The sequence below is a fragment of the Macrobrachium nipponense genome, chromosome 1, assembly GCF_015104395.2.
Source record: "Macrobrachium nipponense isolate FS-2020 chromosome 1, ASM1510439v2, whole genome shotgun sequence".
In the NCBI taxonomy this organism is placed as follows: domain Eukaryota; kingdom Metazoa; phylum Arthropoda; class Malacostraca; order Decapoda; family Palaemonidae; genus Macrobrachium; species Macrobrachium nipponense.
In genome coordinates, this window is record NC_087200.1 from 144419969 (window position 1) to 144441505 (window position 21537).

Genomic DNA, 21537 nt, shown 5'->3' on the forward strand with positions numbered 1-21537 from the left:
ATCTTTTATTGGCGTGAAAACAACAGTAAAATGTGTTCTTTCAAGACCTGAAGTTTTGAATAAAAGTATTCTCTCTCAATTTATCTACGGTTGTGTTTGATGGAATAAGTTTACTGGAGTTATATCCTTGTTGCTGATGCATGATAATAGTCATTAGCAGCACAAAAAGTGAGCTGTGTGTGTGGAGAGGCGGGAACTGGGGAAAAACTGTCATATTTTCAGCTGGACACCATTCTTTCTTGCTCAAGTTGCTTCCCAGTCGTTTTAGTTGTGGGTGGCCGTAAAGTCGATCCGTTAACTCTCATAGGTAATACATTTTCATGCACGTTTTAAACATAAAAGCATGAACATTTATAAAATCAACACATCAATCATTAAATTTGTACTTTTTTAACTATTTTCGGAAGAGTGGCTTGCGGCGGCTCACAAGAAAGAACACGAAAAAAACATCCACTTTAGTAACATGAAGGGCAGTTTCAGAAGCTGCCTTTGTACCATATTTCTGTGCCAAAATAATAATACCCTTTACGTAATACATTTTCATACACATTTTAAACAAAAGCATGAACATTTATAAATTGACACATCCATAGCTAAATTTGCACTTATGTAACTATATTTTTGGCATAGAACAGTATCAGAGGCATATATTTTACCCTAATACCTATGTAATAACTCTCCATAAAATTCTTAATATCATTTGCATAACCTTTATGGGTCTGAACAGCATTTCTACAAATGTATGAACTCCTTAGACATAACGGTGCTAGAGGCACTGTTAACCAAAAATTGTGCTGTAAAAATACCTTTAAATGTCTTATTTTTTAATGAATATTTTTTACCACAGCCATAAAACCGATTTACCGCTAAGTGATTGCGCCGTTAACCGCAGGCCGCCTGTAGTTGCGTATATAGAATGGCTATATAGCTTCATGAGTATCTATATATATATATATACACATATATATATATATTAATAGAAAAATAAATCTTGACTTTTGTACTTTCAATTAGTAGAATGCTTATTTGGTCATAAAATAGTAAAGTTTTCAACATTACTAATATTAATGTTGTAGATTTAGCATTCATTATATTAATATTTTTATTTTTATGCATTAACATTTCTCAATTTTGTTTTTGCTCAGGTTAGAGGTCGAGTTTTGCCACCACCCAAACTGCAGTATGGTGGCAGAACAAAACAGCAGGCATTGCCTAACCAGGGTGTATGGGACATGAGAGGAAAACAGTTCTTTACTGGTGTAGAAGTTCGTGTTTGGGCAGTAGCCTGCTTTGCCCCTCAGCGAACTGTAAGGGAAGATGCATTGCGCAATTTTACCCAACAATTACAGAAGATTAGCAATGATGCTGGTATGTTTTTTATTACTGTATTTGAAAGAAGCCAAAGTAATTATGCTTTCATTTGTGGTACTTATTTAAAATGCAACGACCTTCTTGAGTCATATCATCAGATTTATTTTCTTTATTGTTTAGAAGTTGCTTGATAAATTTTCCTTGTAGTGAGTACTATGTTGTATGTAAATTTAAGGCTGATATAGAAGGGAAGTTTAGATTTATGCCCCTTAATTTTTCTAGTTATAATAACAATGTGAGAGTAGATTTAGATACTCTCGGTATTTTACCTTCATAGTAGATTGTATCCTAATTTCAGTTTATATTTAAGTAACTTACCAAGCAATTACTTGGCTAACGATTATGCTCACACAGCATCCTAAATTCAAAATTCGCTGTTGCCCAGAGGGAGGTGTGTGACAGGTCCCATCCACTACAACAGGAGCATGGAAGCGACAGTAGCCTTACGGCATCATTATTTATGCCATGAAACTGACAACACTTAATTCTCTGCACTCCTGATTTATGATTCGCTGGTTATTCTTACTGAAGTTGGTGATGTACTAACTTTGCTTTTCTCGACTAGCTTATTTTCTTTTAGTTAAGTATGTCAGATTCTAGCACTTCCAGTCTGTTATTGTAGCAAAGGCTATAAGACTAGACATTGTTATGGTGCACATGCTGTGTGCACTAAGTGGTAGGAGACAATTATGCTCAAGCGAGGTTTAATTGTCCTGAATGCAAGTACAGTGGTACCTCAACATACGAAAGGCTCAACTTACGAAAAACTCGAGATACGAAAGCAAATACGAAAAATTTTACGGCTCTACATACGAAAATTGCTCAAGTTACGAAAGGTGGTTGTTGTAAAGTCCCGAGATTCGCCCGGACCACCGAGAACAATTTTAAAACTCCCGCACCGCCAACTGAGTAAGCTCACCACCATCCTCCCGCTCTCCCATTGGTTCCTGATGCTAGTCACCCCATAAGATCCTGCTCTCCTATTGGTCAGCATCTACCCCTTGTGCTTTAAGTATTCTATTGGTAAAAGGATGCTGTAAATTGAAAAACTTATTCATGCAATACATTTAATAAAAAAAAAAAAAAACATTAGGTAAAGATAGAATAAAGAATAGAAATGAATGGTTATTATACTGTTTGGTAGTTTCAGTAGTTGAAGAGATAATGAAGATTTATGGCTTACTGTGTACTAGGAAAAGTGATTGCTTGGCGATCGTTCGATACTCGTAAGTGTTGGATGTAAACAGAAGTTTGGAAGCTTTTTTTTTTGTTTTGTTTGTTTATTATAGTTAATGGTTACTTAATAATTATTTGATATGAGTACATGCAATACTTTTAATAAAAAAAATTGTGAATTAGATATCATAAAATATAAAATAAATCAGACTGCTATCATCGAAGCCAACAAATACGTATTTTTTTAGAATTCTTCTTCTAATTTACGTTACGTATATGTTTCATTATAGCTGTCAGTAACTCGGTATCTCCATTAGGTAAAGATAGAATAAAGAATAGAAATGAATGGTTATTATACTGTTTGGTAGTTTCATTAGTTGAAGGGAGATACTAATGAAAATTTATGGCTTACTGTGTCCTAGTAAAAGTGATTGCTTGGCGTTCATTCGGTACTCGTAAGAGCTGAATGTAAACAAACGATTAGAAGGTTTTTTGTTTGTTTGTTTGTTTGTTTGTGTATTATAGTTATGATTAATTAATAATTATTTGAAATGAGTTCATACTGATTATTTATACATTTTATTTGGCAATATTCTAAGCTTTTAGCTTCTTAGGTTTAGATGTCAGAATCATAGACTAGGCTACAATAGCAACTGCTAACATAGGCTAGGCTTATTGCTAAGGGACATATGCTAAAGTCCTAATATATGCAGTAAAAATGGGGTTGAACATAACATGCAGTTGAATATTACTCAAGTATGTACAGTATTTTGCCTTTTTGGAGTCATATTTCTTCTGTCGGATCGGCGTCGTAACCCTAGAACATGTGTTGTAGGCCTGGAAATATAAATTACTGGGGTGTTTTTGTAGGGCTTGGAACGGATTAGGCATTTTACATGTACAATGCGGTTCAAGATACGAAAAACTCATGATGGGATGATAGTAGAAAAAAATGCTTGAGTCTCTCATTAATAACTTGAGAAGAGTAGGCTTAGGAAGGTGGCCTCTCTTGCCGAAAGTAGGGCCACTTTGAGTAGAGATTCTTTTCCTAAGTAAAAAACAGACTCCAGCTTGGCTCTTCCCTATTCCCCCTGGACATTTTTTCTCTCCTATGCTCAGTCCTATTCCTCCACATACTCCCGTGCTCGGCTCCCATGCTTCTGACCCCAATACCATTGCCTGTCTCATGTCAAGATTAATGCTAAGTTTGATAAGAAGATTAATTTGGTTGCTAGTTCAGTGTCGGAGATAGTGGTGTCTATTACATGTTCTCATAGATAAGTTTGAGAAGGTTTCCAGTGATAAGAGTGTCAAGTGGTGTTAGTGGAGTAGGTGTTTTCCCATCCCATCTGCACTCCTTGACAAAGATCACTGTCCCGCTCCCCTGCACCAGGGAGAAGACATACTGGAGGTCCAGGGGAGGCTGATGGGGTTTTCTGCCCCTCTGTCGATCCTGTTTTTAGATCCCAGGCTTTGACAGATTGCCATCAGGGCATGTAGTACGGTACGGTTCGGTACGATATTACGGTACGGTACGGTTTTTCTGGGGATGTAAGTACGGTTCGATATTACGGTACGATATTTTCCTTCGAGTTCGGTACGGTACGAAAGTACGATTTTTTTTTTCGTACTTAATCGTACCATTTCCGTACCAAATACAGATAGGTGTCGCAAGCAGCCAAGCCCTACTTGTTGACTTGGGCGAGGTTGACGTCAAACCAGGATTAGGCAGAGGTCTTCTCACTGGGGTGTTAATTAAAGCATATCCCAGTGGGGTTTGCCCCGTCCGCCGTCACACGCAAGGCTGGGCAGGGACCCCACCTACTTATCGGCTTATCCTCAGGTGAGAAGGTCCATTTTCCCTTTTTATGAGTTGTATACCCTATCGGCTCCTTCTTGGCGATTTGGGAGGGGCCCCTAGGCACTCCTTCGGAAATATTTCCATTCTTCCAGGTCTCTGTTTTTCATATACGTTTAATTAAATCTCTTTTAGGACCTTTCTTGTGATTATCATAAGCCACTGAGGCCTGCTGACTTGCGCCCGCAAGACTGCCGCTGCACTCTGCTTTTGTGCTACGGAGGCAGTAATGATCTAAGACTAGGTCTAAATGAGGATATTGTTGATGCTGTAATGCTATTACGCTGCAACACATAAAACTGTATGAATGCCTAATACTGTATAACTGAACATTTTCCTTTTGTAACCTTAGCAAAATAAAATTGTATTATATCATTAATGTATTACATAACACCAATCTTCTTTAAGTGGCAGTGGTGGTAATGGTAGTAGTAGTAGCAGTAGTAGTAATAAAGCCATGTTATGTCTATATGAACTGCAATGTAAAAAAAAAAGTAGGTACGGAAACAGTACGAAATTACGGTAGATAAAATATCGTACTAGTACGGTACGGTATGAATTTTTAGGTACTGTACGAAATTACGGTACGGTAAAAAATGCGTGGTACGAATTACGAAAAAAACAAACAAATTCGAAGCCGTGACCGTAACTACATGCCCTGATTGCCATTGGATAGGTATGTCATCAGATGTATGTTACTTAAGTGAAGTGCTAGTGAAGGAAGTGGCTTCCTGTCCTGTCAGTCACCTAGACAAAGGTCATTGTTCCACTCCCCTGCACCAGGGAGATGATGTACTGGAGATCCAAGTGAGGATGATGGGGGTTTGCCCACAGGTTGCTGCCCCCTCTGTTGATCCTGTTGACAGATCCCAGGCTTCAACTGACTGCCATTGGAAAGCCATGTCGTTAGATGCTGCCACTTTTGTCTAGCTTGGATTTGGACTTGGATCACGGGGCAAAGACCCTTCCTGGATACATCCCAGCCATTGAAAGAAACAATGACTCCACTCCCGCTTCTCTATTACCGGTCAAGCGTCACAGGAATGCCATCAACAACTCTCTTCTGTTGTGTATCTATGGTGTGGATCTCTGTTTTCGCTCTGTTCAGCTGCAGGCACACCCACTGGATTCTCCTTGTTTGTTCTCTCCTAAGGATTCAAAGCAACAGAAACATTGGTCTAGGAACCTTTTTTGCATCGAGGTACCAGCTCCTGAGAGACCAGTACTTACTCCCATACTCCCAACTCTGGCACACTAACAACCAGGCTCTCTTTCGGGTACATCCAGCTGCGACTCTCAGCTCCCTACTTGTTTGTTTGCTCCTGCACTTGGTTCCCTTGCTTCCTTAAAGAATACCAAGCCATCCCATCCCATCCCTTTGACAGCCTATTATTTTGATTAATCATAGATTTATATATTTGTAGAGGGAATTCTGGCATCTAGGCATATAGACATGAATAAAATCTGTGAATAGCATTAGCATTTCATTTACAGATGTGTTTGTATTTTAAGATAATGTAAATGTATGTGTACCTTCTTAAAAATATAATGACAAATTTATATCAAAAGTAGTTATCACAAATTCAACTCTTAATATGGTAGAACACTGCTTTTATTCTCTAATTAGTAATAAAGAATAATCAAATATCATTTACAATCTCTGATTACTCAAGAAAATCATTACTAGTAACCAGTAACCGATTACACGCACCCCACTAGTACACTGGGGTGGCCTGCGCTTCAGTCCGCATCGTCAGGCAAGCTCGAGAGAGGAGGCTAGTGATTATATATTGTATAATTGTTATTGGTATTTCATGCATTGTTGAAATATGGTGGGTGTCATATATATGGACAGCATATGGTTGATTCTAGAAGGTGTCTGTTGATGTATTTAAGTTGTGTCGGGATGTCATAGGCTGTGACGTCATAGACAAGATGGCGGCAGCGGCGGTGAGATGTAAACATTAACACGGGAGAGTAGAAAACACGTGCGGGTGGTGTTTGGTTGGTAGGGGAGAGCTCTCTGTCTGGTAGGAGTTTTTGGGTCGTAAGTCTTGTTGTGTTGTTGATCTAAGGTGGTTTCTGGAGTATACTGGAGTTGGAGAACGAGTACAGGTGGGTAGATTATTCATTTGTGTTAAGAAAGTTAGGCTAGGCTAAAATTCAAAGCTAGGTGCTTGGATGCAGGACATTCATGATTACCTGACACCAGGAAAAGACTCCATATGCCAGCCATGCAGGCCCTTCTCTATAACTTTCCAGAGAATTACTGCTGAAGCAAAACATATCTGCCTAAGGTCCCCCTCAGCCAAACAATAACACGAGTCTCTCCTCACTGCATTTCAACCCCTACACTTTTCAGGTCTCTGCAAGGAAAGGGATGAGTATTGCAGGTTCGGTGGACAAATGAATGCTTTGGCCTAATTGCAAAGGTTGGCCTAAAAGAATGTCTCAACATTCAATAATTACTTTTAATGTAATTATTAACTGGTGTATTACACATAGCCTAATCCTGGTAAGCAATCATAAATGTGAAAGTTTTGCCTAAAGGGGTGGTGTAACAATAGTAAATTATTTCAGGGTAATTAAACAAGGCCTTAGTATCTTGCCTCCATATCCATAGGGGTCATAGAAGACTTGAGTCTGCTCTTTACACTCAAGATATTGAACTCATGGTGGGATTCCTTTTGTGTTCACCCCCTCCAGACTTACTCCTGTTTTTTAATGCCTCCATCGACAGTTGGGGTGTTCATCTGGAAGATCTCCTTGCCTTGGGTGTATGGAGTTTGGAGGACAAGCCACTTCACATCAACATTTTGGAGTTGAAAGCAGCTTTCCTAGGTCTGAGAGAGGTCTGGGATAGGGTAGAGGATCATTCCATCGTGCTGATGTTAGACAACACCAAGGTGGTAGCCTTTGTGAACAAACAGGAGGCCCTGGTGTCTTTGTCAACTCCATTCGTTGGCAGTCAAGATAACACCATTGGGCAATCGACAACTCTGTGGAATTCTTCGCCTGGTACATTCCAGGCAAGAGGAATGAAGTGCCTGACAAGCTGAGTTATCGGAACCAAATCCGGGGCACAGAGTAGTCTTTGCATCAGGACGTGGCGGACAGGCTTTTTCATGTTAGGGGACGGCCTATGCTAGACCTCTTCAGCACTCACTTCAATGGGAAGCTGGAGGTTTACTGTTCGGTGGTCTTGGATCCTCTTGCTCTAGCAGAGGACGTTTTGGAGCATCCTTGGGACAGTCTTGAATCCTTGGGACAGTCTTGAGGTATACGCCTTCCCTCTGTTCTGCCTGATCCGTCAAGTTCTGAACAGAGTATTGAGTTTTTGAAATCTCAGGATGACTTTGGTATGACCTCAAGCGGAGTGGTCCCAGACCCTCTGTCTCTTCTGTCAGAAGTTCCAAGAGAAATTCCCCCATAGTGACAGCTCCTTTGTCAACCTTGTGGAAAGTGCCACCAGTAAGTATAGTCCCTGACTATGGCTGGAGACTATCAAGTATCTCCGAGAGTTTTATTTTTTTATTTATTTATTTATTTTTTTTAAAAGGCTGCGGGCCAGATGTCTGGCTATCTTAGGAAATCTTCATCACCAGTTTTCCAGGGGAAGTGGGCAGTCTACTCAGATTGGTGTCCTCTCTGGCATTTAAGAAAAACTTGTTCATTCATAGAATTTTGAGCACTGGTTCTTGGCTATGTCAATCCACATTCACTTCCTTTTACATAAAGGACATTGCCCACAGGTTCTCAGACACTTTTTTTTCTTGGGTTTGGTGGTGGCTGCCCAAAAAGTTGTGTAACTCACCCAGTGCCCCTGGCGGGACAGTTTGTGTCTTACCTAAGATGATTGTGTGGAAGAGAGAATGAGCAAGTTGGCTGGCCTCGTTCTTTCTCTCCTTTTTTTTTTTTTTTTTTTTTTTTTTTCCCCTCATACAAAACAAATCTTTGGTCTTAACATTAGGGTAAATCTTTTAGTGCCAGCAGGAAACCACTAAAGTTAAAGAATTTGTGTACACTAGGGACTATTGGCATCTGTGCTTGGTCACTGGTCATGTCGAGCCACCCACATGCCCCTCGTTAACCTGTAACCATATTAGTTATTTTCTTACCGCCTTCAAGAGGGTATGTGCTTTGCTTCCATCCTTTTAAAGCCACTTAAGTTTGCCCCCAGCTTTGCTTTGAATCTGTGTGGGATTTCTGGGGAATTATATGAAAATAGGGCATTATCATGTTTCGATGAGATTTCTTCTGCAGATAAACGCCCGAGTATCTTCACGTTTTATTTTTTTTTTATGCCGGAGTACACAGAGCCTCATCCAACATTTAGTAGGCATAAACTCATCCAGTACCCCTGATGGATCACTTAGTATCTTGTCTAAGATGAGGGTATGAAAGTGAAATGGATGAGATAACTGGTCTCTTTCCTAGTCAGTTTTCTTTCTCCTTTACTTACAGGCAGTAAGAAGAGAGTACTGTCATAAGCTGGAACGGACAAGAGACAGGTGAGTGAAGTAGGTATACTGTTAGTTATCATCAGTGTAAGATAACTATCAGTAGCATGACATCCCACTCTTTAGCAGGGGGGACAGGAATGACAACAAACCTACATAAGTGGGTATGCTGGTCTGTTAGTAGGACAGATAGATTATCTTCCTCAGAAGCAGTGAACTATGGCATCGTATAGAAACCCAGAAGACTGAATCTATGATATTCATATATAACTTAGATTCTTAAATACTGGTCAGTTGTTTCTTAGAATACTGTTGTTCAGAAAACTGATTAAAGGTGGCAAACCTTTAGTTGGTTAATAGTACTTACCTCCCACCAAAAGTAAATCTATCCTAATGTCAAGTCTGAGAGTTTGTTTTTGTATATGAACAAATGACAAATTTTGAATCAATTTGTATTTTTCATAACTAACACCTGAAATCTTAACATACAAAGGCCCATTTCTAACCACCCCTCTAACAACTAACCTGGGTTTGGAAGAATAAGGTCACGGGTTAAAGCACAGATGTCAATAGTCCCTTGCGTACAAATTCTTTTTAACTTTACTGGTTCCCAGCTGGGGCTAGAAGGTTGATCCTAATGTCAAGACCTCAGGATTGGTGGTTATGAAAAATACAAATTGAATCAAAATTGTCATTTTTTTTTCCTTTCTTCTGCCACAGATTCCTTGCTTTACAATCTTTGATTCTTTTTAACCAGTTTCCAACTGGCACTAGAAGATTATCCTATTGTTAAGACCTCAGGTTTGTTAGCTATGAGAAATACAAATTGATTAAAAAAAAATTGTCAATTTACCAGAAGCTCGTGAATAGCCTATGTTTGGTAACAAGTAATAAAAGCAAGTTTGGCCTGAAGGAGTGATGTAACATCAAGAATTTCTTTGAGGCAATTATTAACTGTCAACTTGAACATAGCTTTAGTCAGTAAGTGGAACATATACGCAAAGTTTTAACAAATGAGTAAAGAAGAGAGAACCTTCTCAAAGGCTATGATATATACTTTGTGGTGGTTGTGTAACACTACCGGAATCTGGTTATTAATGGGTAAATAACAACTAGCTGCTTTATGCACTGGATTTTTAGTCAAAGAAAAAATGCGCAAAGGACCTTTAACAACTCTATAGCTCTTTCAAGATCTAGGAATTCTTCTAAATCTCCAGAAATCCCAGTTGGTACTGACACAGGAGATTCTTTATTTGGTGATGATTCTCGGACTTCTCAGGGTTTTCCGTCCCCCAAAAAAGTCGAAATTGGCGTACAGAAGATTCACAAGTTCCTCTCTCTTTCATCATGTTCAGCCAGTCAAATAAATGAACCTTCTAGGGACCTTGTCATCAACTGAAACCTTTGACATGGGCCAATTGCACAGAGTTCTCTAATTTTTTCTCGAAGCCAAGTGGGACAGGAAGACTCAACCTTACTCGGTTGTTTTTACCATCACTCAGGAGATTAAGTCGGACCTCCAGTGGTGGATCCCCAAAAGAAGATATTCTCAGGGGAGATCCCTTCTCCCTCCAAGCCCAATCAAGACTTCTACTTAGACGCCTCAGATCTAAGCAGTGGAGCCCTGCTAGGGAATCTGAAGGTTTCTGGGGTTTGGCCCCAGAAGGAAACTAACCTTCATATCAGTGTCAAAGGTCAATTCATAACAGTAGTTTTCTTGCAGACATCAACATGCTCTGTCATATACTATCAAGAAATGGGGCCACTGGTTCCTTTTCCCTTTGCCAGACTACAAGGAACTAGTTAAGGCCCACCAGAATCAAGTGACTGGTCACTCGCCTCATTCAAGAGAAATTAAACGTCCTGGCAGACGAACTGTGCTGTCAGGAGCAGTTCCTTCTTACCAATGGACTCTGGACAACAAGATTTGCATTGACCTTGTGAGATTGTGGGGTAAGCCCTCCATTGACATTTTTGTCCTGCAAGAAACAGTCGACTTCCTCTCTTCTGATCTCCAGGCCGGGATCTGCTATTTTGGGTAATGAACACCATGCTTTTGGACTGGCTGGGTCTTGACCTGTATGCCTTCCCTACCTTCAGCTTGGTTAGGAAGTTCTAAACAAATTTGCATCTCTCAGGAATTTTTCAGTGACTAGGCGCTCCCTTCTGGCCCACGAGTGAATGGTTCCTGGACCTTTTTCGTGTTCTAGTAGACTTCTCATTGCTGCTTTCTCAAAGACTGTGGCTAGTCAACCACACTTCAAGGGATACCACCAAGGGTTGTCCACTCACTCTGACAGGCTTCAGACTGTCAGGAAGCTTGTCAGAGCAAAAGGTTTTTCAAGAGCAGCTGCAGAGGCTATTGCAAAGTGCAGACGCCAGTGTACTTATAAAGTCTACCAGTCGAAGTGGGCGGTGTTCTGTAGATAGGCCTCAGACATCACGTCTCATCCAATTTTCTTTTTACAAGGGAAACAAGTGTATGTAAAATCATGATAGATAAAGAACAAAAATGTGTATGAACATTTAAAAAGAAATTATACACTACTACCACATTGAAAAAAATTTATACACAAGTATAACATATGTAAATAGGGAACTCAACAGTGGTGAATGATGATGAAAATAGACTGCAGAGTTAAGCAGAGGTGTTACATCTCCTCTGAGGGTGCCTCTTCACCTTCCGGAGGCGCTTCCAGAGGCACTGACTCGAGTGATTCAAGAGGCACTACTTTAGGAGTTGATGAACATGTTGATTGGTAGCTGCTGTCATTGCTTCATGGTGGTGAGGGCTTGATTATAAGGATCCTATGTTGCAACAAACTCCCGAGCATTGTTGATCATTCTCCTAATTTGGGACAGGCTTTCCAAAGTCAGGCCCCCTTCTTCTTGTTCCTGTTCCTCTCCAAAACCTGGAATGTCTCCTTCCTTGCTGGCAGACTTTGTCTGGTCTTCCAAATCCTGGTCTTCATAGGGTCAGAGTGGGCATCATTTAGGGTGGGTGACTTCATCCTCAATGATATTGTCAATCTGGCCACAACTTACTGCAGCTTGATTCAAGGTCTCCTTCTTCATGTCCTTCAGTGACTAGTCGATGACAGACAGACACAAGGCAATTGTGAATTTACACCAATATTCTTTTAGCCTAAATTCACTGTCACGGTCCATTGCATCAACAAGGGGCTGAAGGGAGTCCCTGGTGTAGAGTGCCTTGAAGGCACAGATCGCTCCCAGGTATGGCATAGGCGAGAGGAGACAGGTGATGTTGGGAGGGAGGAACTTGAGCTAGACTCCCTTGTAATAAAGATTTAGAGGATTGCCACCAGTACTGTCCATAATTAGCAACACCTTGAACTCCCATGTCCCAAGTTGCCCAAGTATTGCCTAACTTGAGGAAAGAAGCTCTGGTGGAACCAGTAATCTGTAAGGACTTTGGTGATCCAGGCCTTATGCATCCAGAAGATGGACAGCAACACCTTGTTCCTATTCTTGAGTGCCCTTGGTTTGCAGCCTTGTAAATGAGGCCTGGTATTGTCATAGAGCCAGTTGCATTCCCACTCAGTAGGAGGGTAACCCTGTCCTTCAGCACCTTATCTGTAGGCTTTAGCTTCGTCCTTCATTAAATATGTTAGGGGTGGCATCTGTTTCCAGAACAGGGCACTAGTCCATTTTGAACACCTGTTCTGGATGGTATCCTTTCTCCCAAAGAATCTTCTTGAAGGTGTCGGGATAATTCGTGGCATCCTCTTTGTCAGCTGATGCTGCTTCCCCATGTAGGGGAACTGGTGAAACCATCCTTTGCTCGCCAGAAAACCTTGGAGAGCTGATGACGGTCCCGGTTGTGGCTCTTCCTCTTAGTCTTTTTGTCTTCTTCTTCAGGTGCAGGTTCATCAAATATCAAAGCCCAAGAATTCTAATTCCCCTCATCACTTTCCTCGTCCTCTACGTTGCTGATTTCTTGAACAGTCGATAGCTGCTGGTAGAGCTGATGCTCTTTCTCGCGTATGATGACGGAGTCCAGGGGCACATTCTTATGGCAGTCCTTGATCCAGTATGAGCACCAAGAAAAATTAATGCTGCTCCTGGCTACTTTGCAGAAGACAGCCAATAGTTTGTCTAAGTATCATTTTGTCTGGGTACTGCTCTTGAGAAAGCATCATGGCTTTATAAGATTTGTTTATCTGCTGAAAGTTGGCCTGGGTGAAGCTTCTTTTGAGAAAAATGAATTGTTACTGAAATTCTGGTTTACATTAACTTTTTACAGAATGTAATATTTACAATTTAATAATTGAAAAAAAAATTTTCCTCAATATAAAAAATGTATTTAGTCACGATGGTTTACATTAACTTTTTACAGAACTGTAATATTTACAATTTAATAATTTAAAAAAAAATTTCCCTCATTATAGAAAATGTATTTAGTCACAAAAATATACTTTGTACCCATAGAGCTGATGCTCTTTCTCGCATATGATGACGGAGTCCAGGGGCACATTCTTATGGCAGTCCTTGATCCAGTATGAGCGCCAAGAAAAATTAATGCTGCTCCTGGCTACTTTGCAGAAGACAGTCAATAGTTTGTCTAAGTATCATTTTGTCTGGGTACTGCTCTTGAGAAAGCATCATGGCTTTATAAGATTTGTTAATCTGCTGAAAGTTGGCCTGGGTGAAGCATCTTTTGAGAAAAATTATTTGTTATTGAAATTCTGGTTTACATCAACTTTTTACAGAATGTAATATTTACAATTTAATAATTGGAAAAAAAAATTTCCTCAATATAAAAAATGTATTTAGCCACGATGGTTTACATTAACTTTTTACAGAACTAATATTTACAATTTAATAATTAAAAAAAAAAATTCCTCATTATAAAAAATGTATTAGTCACAAAAATATACTTTGTACCCATACATGAAAATATTGTGTACCACACTATGTATGTACGCATAATATTTAGAAATCATCTTAAAACAAAACATTTCATAGAATGTACCGTATGCACAGAATATCAAGGGCAATTTATACTCAATTGGCTCAACGCAATGTTTGGAACGGTAGATACTACGGATGAAGAATATTCTTTAAAATGTCCTCAAAACGTTCTGCTTCTCCTAAGGGTTCTGGCAAAGAGTAAGCATCAAAGGCCCCTACAGTTAATGACAGATTAGGAGAATGTAGACATGATTGTTTTGTTAAGAGAGGGCAAAGGTCATGGAGAAGTAGCAGGCCATTACCACATGACTGTGACTGGAAGTGCAATCCCCTGCATTGAGAACGAGTATGAAGAAGGTAAAATACCTGGGGAGGTTATTCTTGGAAAAGAACTCGCTACCCTCTCTACTACCATTGGACCAGGACTTTGAAGGATTTCAAGGTCTTTATAATTTGATCAAGGAAGTCAGGCAGATACAGACAATGGTCAAGGCATGGGTTAAAAATGAAGAAAGAGCCACAAATTTTTTCAATACTGTTACCGAACTAGTGAAACCCTATCATAACAACTTTGTGAGAATGCACAAGTACCTCCATATGATGCAGCCTCCCAAAATCCCTGTGAGGTGCCTCCTGAAGGTGAAGAGGCACCACCTCTACTTTGATGTTCAGTCTATAACATTCATCACCAGAAAGTATCCGTATGATTTAGTATGATTATATTATAATATTTAATGTCACATATTATACAGTAAATGATGAAATTACAGAATATTGCTGTATGAAAAAATACACATTCGTGAATAGTGTGGACCTGCGAATAATTTTATAGATGCCTTCCACAGAAAAACCTGTGAATGAGCGAGTCCTCCTGCAGAGAGGTGTGTGTGAATCCCGAGAACATGAATAAGGCGGTCCACTGTATCTAAGGACTTGAGAAGATCAGAGGACCTTCTAGTAGTAGCCTTTGGTGTTCTATCAGGGATCCTTCTTGTCCGCCATCTAAGAGTGCCCTTTTGTTCTTTATTAGAGTTCTGATATCTGAAGCACACTCCCGGATTCTGGATAGCTCTTTCCCGTTGCTTAAAGTTAGAACTCATGAGGTCAGGGCAATAGCCACCTTCCTCTCCTTCGAGCATAACCTGTCGCTCTCATCCATCCTTCACTTGCCTTATTGGAGGTGCCAGTCTATCTTTGCGTAGCATTATTTAAGATATAGAAACTGTATTTGAAAATTACAGTACCCTTGGTATGTTGGCAGTGGATATCATGGTATTGGGTGAGGAAGCGTAGGAGAGACACGATCCCTCTTATATCTCATGGTAAGGATGTCTAGTTTTGTGGAGGTCTGAGAGGGAGTACTTGGTACCTCAAGCACCCACCAGCTCTTTGGTTGGATAGTGGTTTTGATTATTGATTTGTTGAATGGTTTGTTTGGGCTTGTTGTTATGGTACTTTGCCCAGGGCAAGGGCATACTGATGTAGAGACGACCCCTGGCCCACTGCCGCTCCACTGTTGGTTAAGCATCACCAGAGCCAGCATCTCCTGCTGTAGCTCTCTTACCAGCTAGGGAAGCGACAAACACTGAATCAGTGTTAGCCACTCCTCAAGTTTAGTAATAACATTACTTAAATGCACAGAATTGGATTGGTCCATTCATCCCACCCCCCTTGCAATGTAGGATTCAGCTAAGTAATTACTTGGCAAGTTATTTATTATAATAAAATGAAGATTTATATTTCTATACTTCCCAAGTAATTACTAAATCAAAGCCCTCCTCCTACCCTGTGATTTTTCATGGTCTTTGTGGCAATAAATAATAATGATGCCGTATGAGTACTGCCACTTCCACCCTCCCTTTTCAGTGGACGGTGCTCGTAAACCCCCCCCCCCTCTCTCTCTCTCTCTCTCTCTCTCTCTCTCTCTCTCTCTCTCTCTCTCTCTCTCTCTCTCTCTCTCTGCATCAGTCACATTACTGCTGATATTGAATCTAGGATGCTGTGCGAGCATAATCATTAGCTAAATAAGTATTTGGTAATTATATTTATAAAGCCTCATTTTATTATGAAAAATGTCTTTTTATTGATTATAATATACCTGTTTGAAATTGCCATAACATTTTTTTTCATCCCTACAGGAATGCCCATCATTGGTCAGCCTTGCTTTTGTAAATATGCCAATGGTCCAGACCAGGTTGAGCCAATGTTCCGTTATCTCAAAAGTACATTTACAGGGTTGCAGCTTGTTTGTGTGGTGTTGCCAGGGAAGACTCCTGTATATGGTAAGATACATCTGTAAAATCAGACTTTCCCTTTATGGTTAGAATTTAGTTCCCAGTCTGTTGTCATGTGTATTTACTTTTTGCTTGAATTTTCAGCTGGTCAAAGTTACATGTATCTATTGTTTTTTAACAATCTCAGTCTTTTGGGAATATTTCTAATATTCCAGGCTTTTGGGCACTAAATATTTGAGCTATTGCTGTATTTTTTAAAAATAAGCTTCCACGTACTTTTCACCTATGATCGTAATTTATTTTCATTCGTTTTCAATTGTTTGATAATGATCTAGTCCGATTCCTTTTTTCTGTTTATGGTAAAATGTGTCAAGTTTCTTTGGTCTGTTTTGTTTGTGTAAGTTATAATTCTGATCTAAGTTTGAAAAACCTTTAGCTCCGTAGACATATTAGTGGCTAACCCAAATTAGATTAGTATCTATCTACTTCGTGATTGGGATAAAGGAGATGAAAGATGGCTAACCAGGGTTCAAGAGATTTCAAAAGTTGATGTGTTGCTATTAAAGATTAAATTCAGTGCCTTCATTCACAACTTTGAGCATGGAGATTGTGTAGGAGTGATTCCACCTTTACTAAATTGTATTTTAGAGATGGCATTCCATTACTGTATTTGCATGTATTCTTCATGTATTCAATTAATTATCATGACAGGATGTGTCACTAACAAGAAGGATCGTTGTTATTATTTTTCATCCATTTCATCAAAACGTGAATGGATTTTTATCTTTAGGCACAATTATCAGGCATAGCTGGTGGGGGGCAAGTCATCTTTGTTCCTCGGGATATTGTTGGTAGATGTCTTTTATTCAACCTGCTGCTTACTAAATACATGATGTTTTGCACGGTACATATATGATGGATCATATGCCTGCAGACAGAAGCTTAACTTGCTTCAGGTCACCACTGAGCAAGCACTCACAAACCCATGAGTGTTGACCTGTCCTTATAGTGGAGAACTTTTCAGTTCACAGGTAATGAAGGCAGGTGTCTGGCGGCACCAGATTACTATTAACTTGTTCTGGCCCTACAGTGTTCCTCACAAATCCTAAGGCACCTCCATGGAACTTATGGTAGCTGTTCCAACAAGAAGTTCAGTCTCCAAGGTCCGCTCGGACAAAATATCATCTTGCTTAAGGTACTCGGCATAAGGCTGAAGGTTGAGTGGGTAAGCAACTGGCTCTTTTTCTTCTCTCCTTCATCAATCCTTTGCAAGGCAGCAGTTTGGACAGGTATAGCTGGATGGGCTATTTTGCCAGTAGACTTCATAAATGGGTGTCTTATTTAAGAAATTCTCAAAAGGTGTAACACTCTCCACTCGGTTTTACATCCCAATGCTAGATTGTATAGGCCGTGATGCTTGAGATTTTTTTTTTTCTCCACCTTGGGTTATGGCATTTCTGGTGAGGATTCTACTTGCCAATCCATTTCCCATTGGGGGCTAGTGCCATGAGTGCACCTCATGGGATGCACTGTAGGCATTATTTAAGATTCCTTGCAGCATTTCTTTGACCCATAGCTAGCTGCAACCCCTTTCATTCCTTTTTGCTCTTTGTTCAATCTTCCCACCCTCTCCTGACAATTGATTTATGGTGCAACTGCAAACTCTCCTCTTGTTACACCTTTCAAACCTTTCACTGTCAATTTGTTTCAGCACTGAATGTCCTTGTAGTTCCCAGTGCTTGGCCTTAGGTCTTAATTCTCTATTCAATTCAAACTTGCCAGTCAAGTGAGACTATCCTCCCACCCAAGGAATGAGTGTCTTACATAAAAAGTGAATGTTTGAATTTCTGTAGGGACAAATTAGTAATTGTTTTAAAAATATGTATCATTCCTAGGTATATACAAACTAAAGCCTTGAAGCATAATCCCACCTTAGCCACCCTACTTAGTCCTTGATGCCCTCCCCATTCACCCACCTTCTACCAATCACCTCCTTGTTACCAAGTTACAAAAAGTTATTCTAGTTTGTGCTGAGTAATCTAAGCGTGTAAAAGGCTCTCTTTTGTATACATAGGAAAAATGAACTGGAACTGTGATTGAAAAACTGTGTTATTTATGAGTCCAAAGAAATAATTTGGTGACTAATCTGCAGCTTTAAAAGTTTTTTCACCCATGTACCATTTATATTCCTTGCAGCTGAAGTAAAACGAGTTGGGGATACAGTTCTTGGAATGGCCACGCAGTGTGTACAGGCCAAAAACGTTAATAAAACCTCACCGCAGACGTTGAGTAACCTGTGCCTGAAGATTAATGTTAAATTAGGTGGCATCAACTCTATCTTGGTACCTGGTATTAGGTAAGGTTTAGAGCAGTATTTAGAACTTGATTCACAAATTTTAACTTAACCCTGTAAAGTATTGGTATATTTCTTTACTCTCCTTAAACCCATTTCAACCATATTAGTGGTGTATCTATATGTGGCAGTCCAATATATTTTTCCATATTATACCAAGGGTAATTATTGTAGTTTTCAAAATAAGCCCCCAAAATCTAACCCTTATTAAAATCTCCACATATAGAAACAAATTTATAGTTAATCTTAGGCATTCCCTCCACTTTCCCTTCCCTTCAAACTTGCCCTTTTCTTTATTATTTACATTATATAGCACTGACAAATTTGTTACACTTTAACCCCTTCCCTTTCAGCTGTCCCCCCCCCCAATATATGACTAAAACTGAAATTTTATATATGTAACTTACCTAGTAATTACATTGCTCACAGTTTTCACTCGCTGGCAGCTTAAAAATGTTGAAATGTGCGATAGTGCTAGTGTCAGTGTAGGTGAACTAGACCCCACCCCACTTTCGGGGTAAGAGAGGAACAACTTCAGCAGAGTTCAATTGTTTTCTGCCAGCTCCTGACTGAAGTTTAGTTGTGAGTGGTCAGCTTAGATTTTGGTGTTTGGCATTTTTCTATTTGATATTCTATTTTGGTGAAGTATTGGTAGCTTACAGCTTTGTATTTTTGTCAGGTTCTCTTAGTAAGACCATTTGATCTCAATTTGGGACTTTTTTCCTCATTTTGGCATTAAGACTCCTGTTGTTGACTTGTTATTTTCAGTATGTACAACTAGTGCAACCAGTTTATCTTATTGCAGCAATGGCTGCAATACAAGACTTATTAAAGAGGAGTATGACTCATGCTGTGTACAGAATGCAGGGGAAAAGAGTGTTCAATTGATCGAACCTGTAACAAATGCTCAGAGTGGGATACAAAAATCAGGAAGAGTTTGTGGTCTCATTAACCCTTAACCGCCGAAGGGGTATATTAAAAATCGTCTTCCGTGTGCCGAGGCAGTCTCGGAGTGAGAGCAGAAGCGGAAAAAATATTTTTTCCAAAAAATCACAGCGCGCTTAGTTTTCAAGATTAAGTTCATTTTTGGCTCCTTTTTTTGTCATTGCCTGAAGTTTAGTATGCAACCATCAGAAATGAAAAAAATTATCATTATCATATATAAATAATGCGATATATGATAGCGCAAAAACAAAATTTCATATATAATTGTATTCAAATTGCGCTATGCGCAAAACGGTTAAAGGTAACGAGTTAATTTTTTTTCGTTGTAATGTACACTAAATTGCAATCATTTTGGTATATAACACATTGTAAAACGATAAAAACAACAGATAAAATATTATCACAAAATAATGCATGAATTCGTAACGCGCGGACGTAAAAAAAATATTTTTTTCAAAAATTCACCATAAATCTAAATACTGTTCTAGAGACTTTCCAATTTCTTCAAATGAAGACAATGATTGAATATTACTATACTGTAAGAGTATTAGCTTACAATTGCAGTTTTCGACCATATCTGACGAGTTAAAGTTGACCGAAAGTCGAATTTTTTTATATATTTTTTTATATGCAATTATTTCGGAAGTTAGAAAAGGTACAACCATCAAATATTTTTTGTTTTTATTCTACATGAAATTGCGTACATTTTTATATATAAAACTATGAAATGCCTAATATGAAACGGAGCAAATATTCCGAGAATGCGACATACACATTTCGGAGATTTTTTTTTTTTTTTTTTTTTATTTTTTTTTTTTAGCTGATAGGTAAGTGGGTGAAAGAAGAGTGAGGGTAGTTAGCTAGCTAACCTTGGTAGGGAAGTTTAGCAAAGTTTAAGTATTAGTAAGAGTAAGGTAAAGTGTGGTTTATCCACGATTATATTTGGGTAAGGGTACAATTTTCTAGCTAATATTAACATAATACAATAATGATTATACATTATATGACATGGTGAATTGTACAGATTACATATTTTGAATTTTATTACATAATATAATCATATTTTTAATAAAGTTCCAATTTTCTAACTCCTACTTTAGGAAGTCAGGAAAGCATATAACTTTTTACGCTTCCTTTAGAAGCGTTAATAGCTCTCGTGCTAACGAGCAGTTAGAGTATTAACAGTAATAGTAGTTTTAGCATCCTCATCTCCTCCTTACTCTACAGAATCTACAAATTAATAAATTTGAAGATAATTGGATGTAGCTAAAAAATGTGAGCTCTAATAAGGTAAGAAGTGAATTTAGTATTCCCAGTGCAGTGGAGGGTGCGTTCTGATCGGCTCTGTTTCGCTCCCAGGTCTAGACCGCTTCCAAGCTCCCAAGCCAGAGGAGAAGGAGAAAGTCGAAAGCCTTACGGAGGTTATGGAGAAATCCCCACCGATCAGGCGTCCCCTCGCAGGATCTGTAGAACGTCCCAGACTGCCAAGTTTCGCCATTGGAAAGGGCGTCCTAAAATAGTAGAGGGTGCGTCCGATTGGCTCTGTCTTGCTCTCAGGCCTAGACCTCTTCCAAGCTCACAAGCCCAGAGGAGAAGGAAAGTCGAAAGCCTTACGGAGGTTATGGAGAATCCCCACCGATCAGGCGTTCCCTCGGCAGGATCTGTAGAACGTGCCAGACTGCCAGGGATAGCCATTGGAAAGGCATCCTTACAAAAGTGCGTCTCTTCTTCCTTTCCGTTTTCTTCATCTTGCATCCGAAAAGACGAAGAATGTACTGTTTGGAGTTCGGACGATCTGCGCGTTTCTCTTGAAAACTAAGAGAACACTGAGCGAGAGGCTGAGAGCCAGCCAGCAAGCTAGCGCGAGCCTCGTTCATACAGATAAACGCGAGCCGCGTTCCAGAACATTTTTCTTGGCGCAAGGCGCCTTCAAAGAGAAAACAGACGGCTAGACTGAGGAGCCTTATAGTCGAGTGGCAATCAGAAGGATGCTTCCATTGAACGTTTACTGGCAAGAAGCTCGTAAAAGAAGACTAGAGGCGCTCTGAACTATCAGGGCGCACGGGACCTTCCACGCAAGCGGAACGTTCCAGGAGCGAGTCTCCTTTCTAGCGTGCGGAACATTCCAGGCGCGAGTCTCCTTTCTAGCGTGCGGAACATTCCAGGCGCGCGGAACTATCCAGACGCCAGGCGCTATGCGCAAGGATC

The 21537-nt window shown here is 39.7% G+C and overlaps 1 protein-coding gene across 1 annotated transcript in view; it reads left to right on the forward strand.

The window, feature by feature from the left end:
• Positions 1-21537, forward strand: part of LOC135219708 (protein argonaute-2-like) — a 117674-nt gene that overhangs the window by 64616 nt on the left and 31521 nt on the right. Inside the window, exons 11-13 of the mRNA XM_064256695.1 lie at positions 1146-1368; positions 15936-16079; positions 18228-18387. Of these exons, the coding sequence (XP_064112765.1) occupies positions 1146-1368; positions 15936-16079; positions 18228-18387 (527 nt within the window). The remainder of the gene's footprint in view (positions 1-1145; positions 1369-15935; positions 16080-18227; positions 18388-21537) is intronic.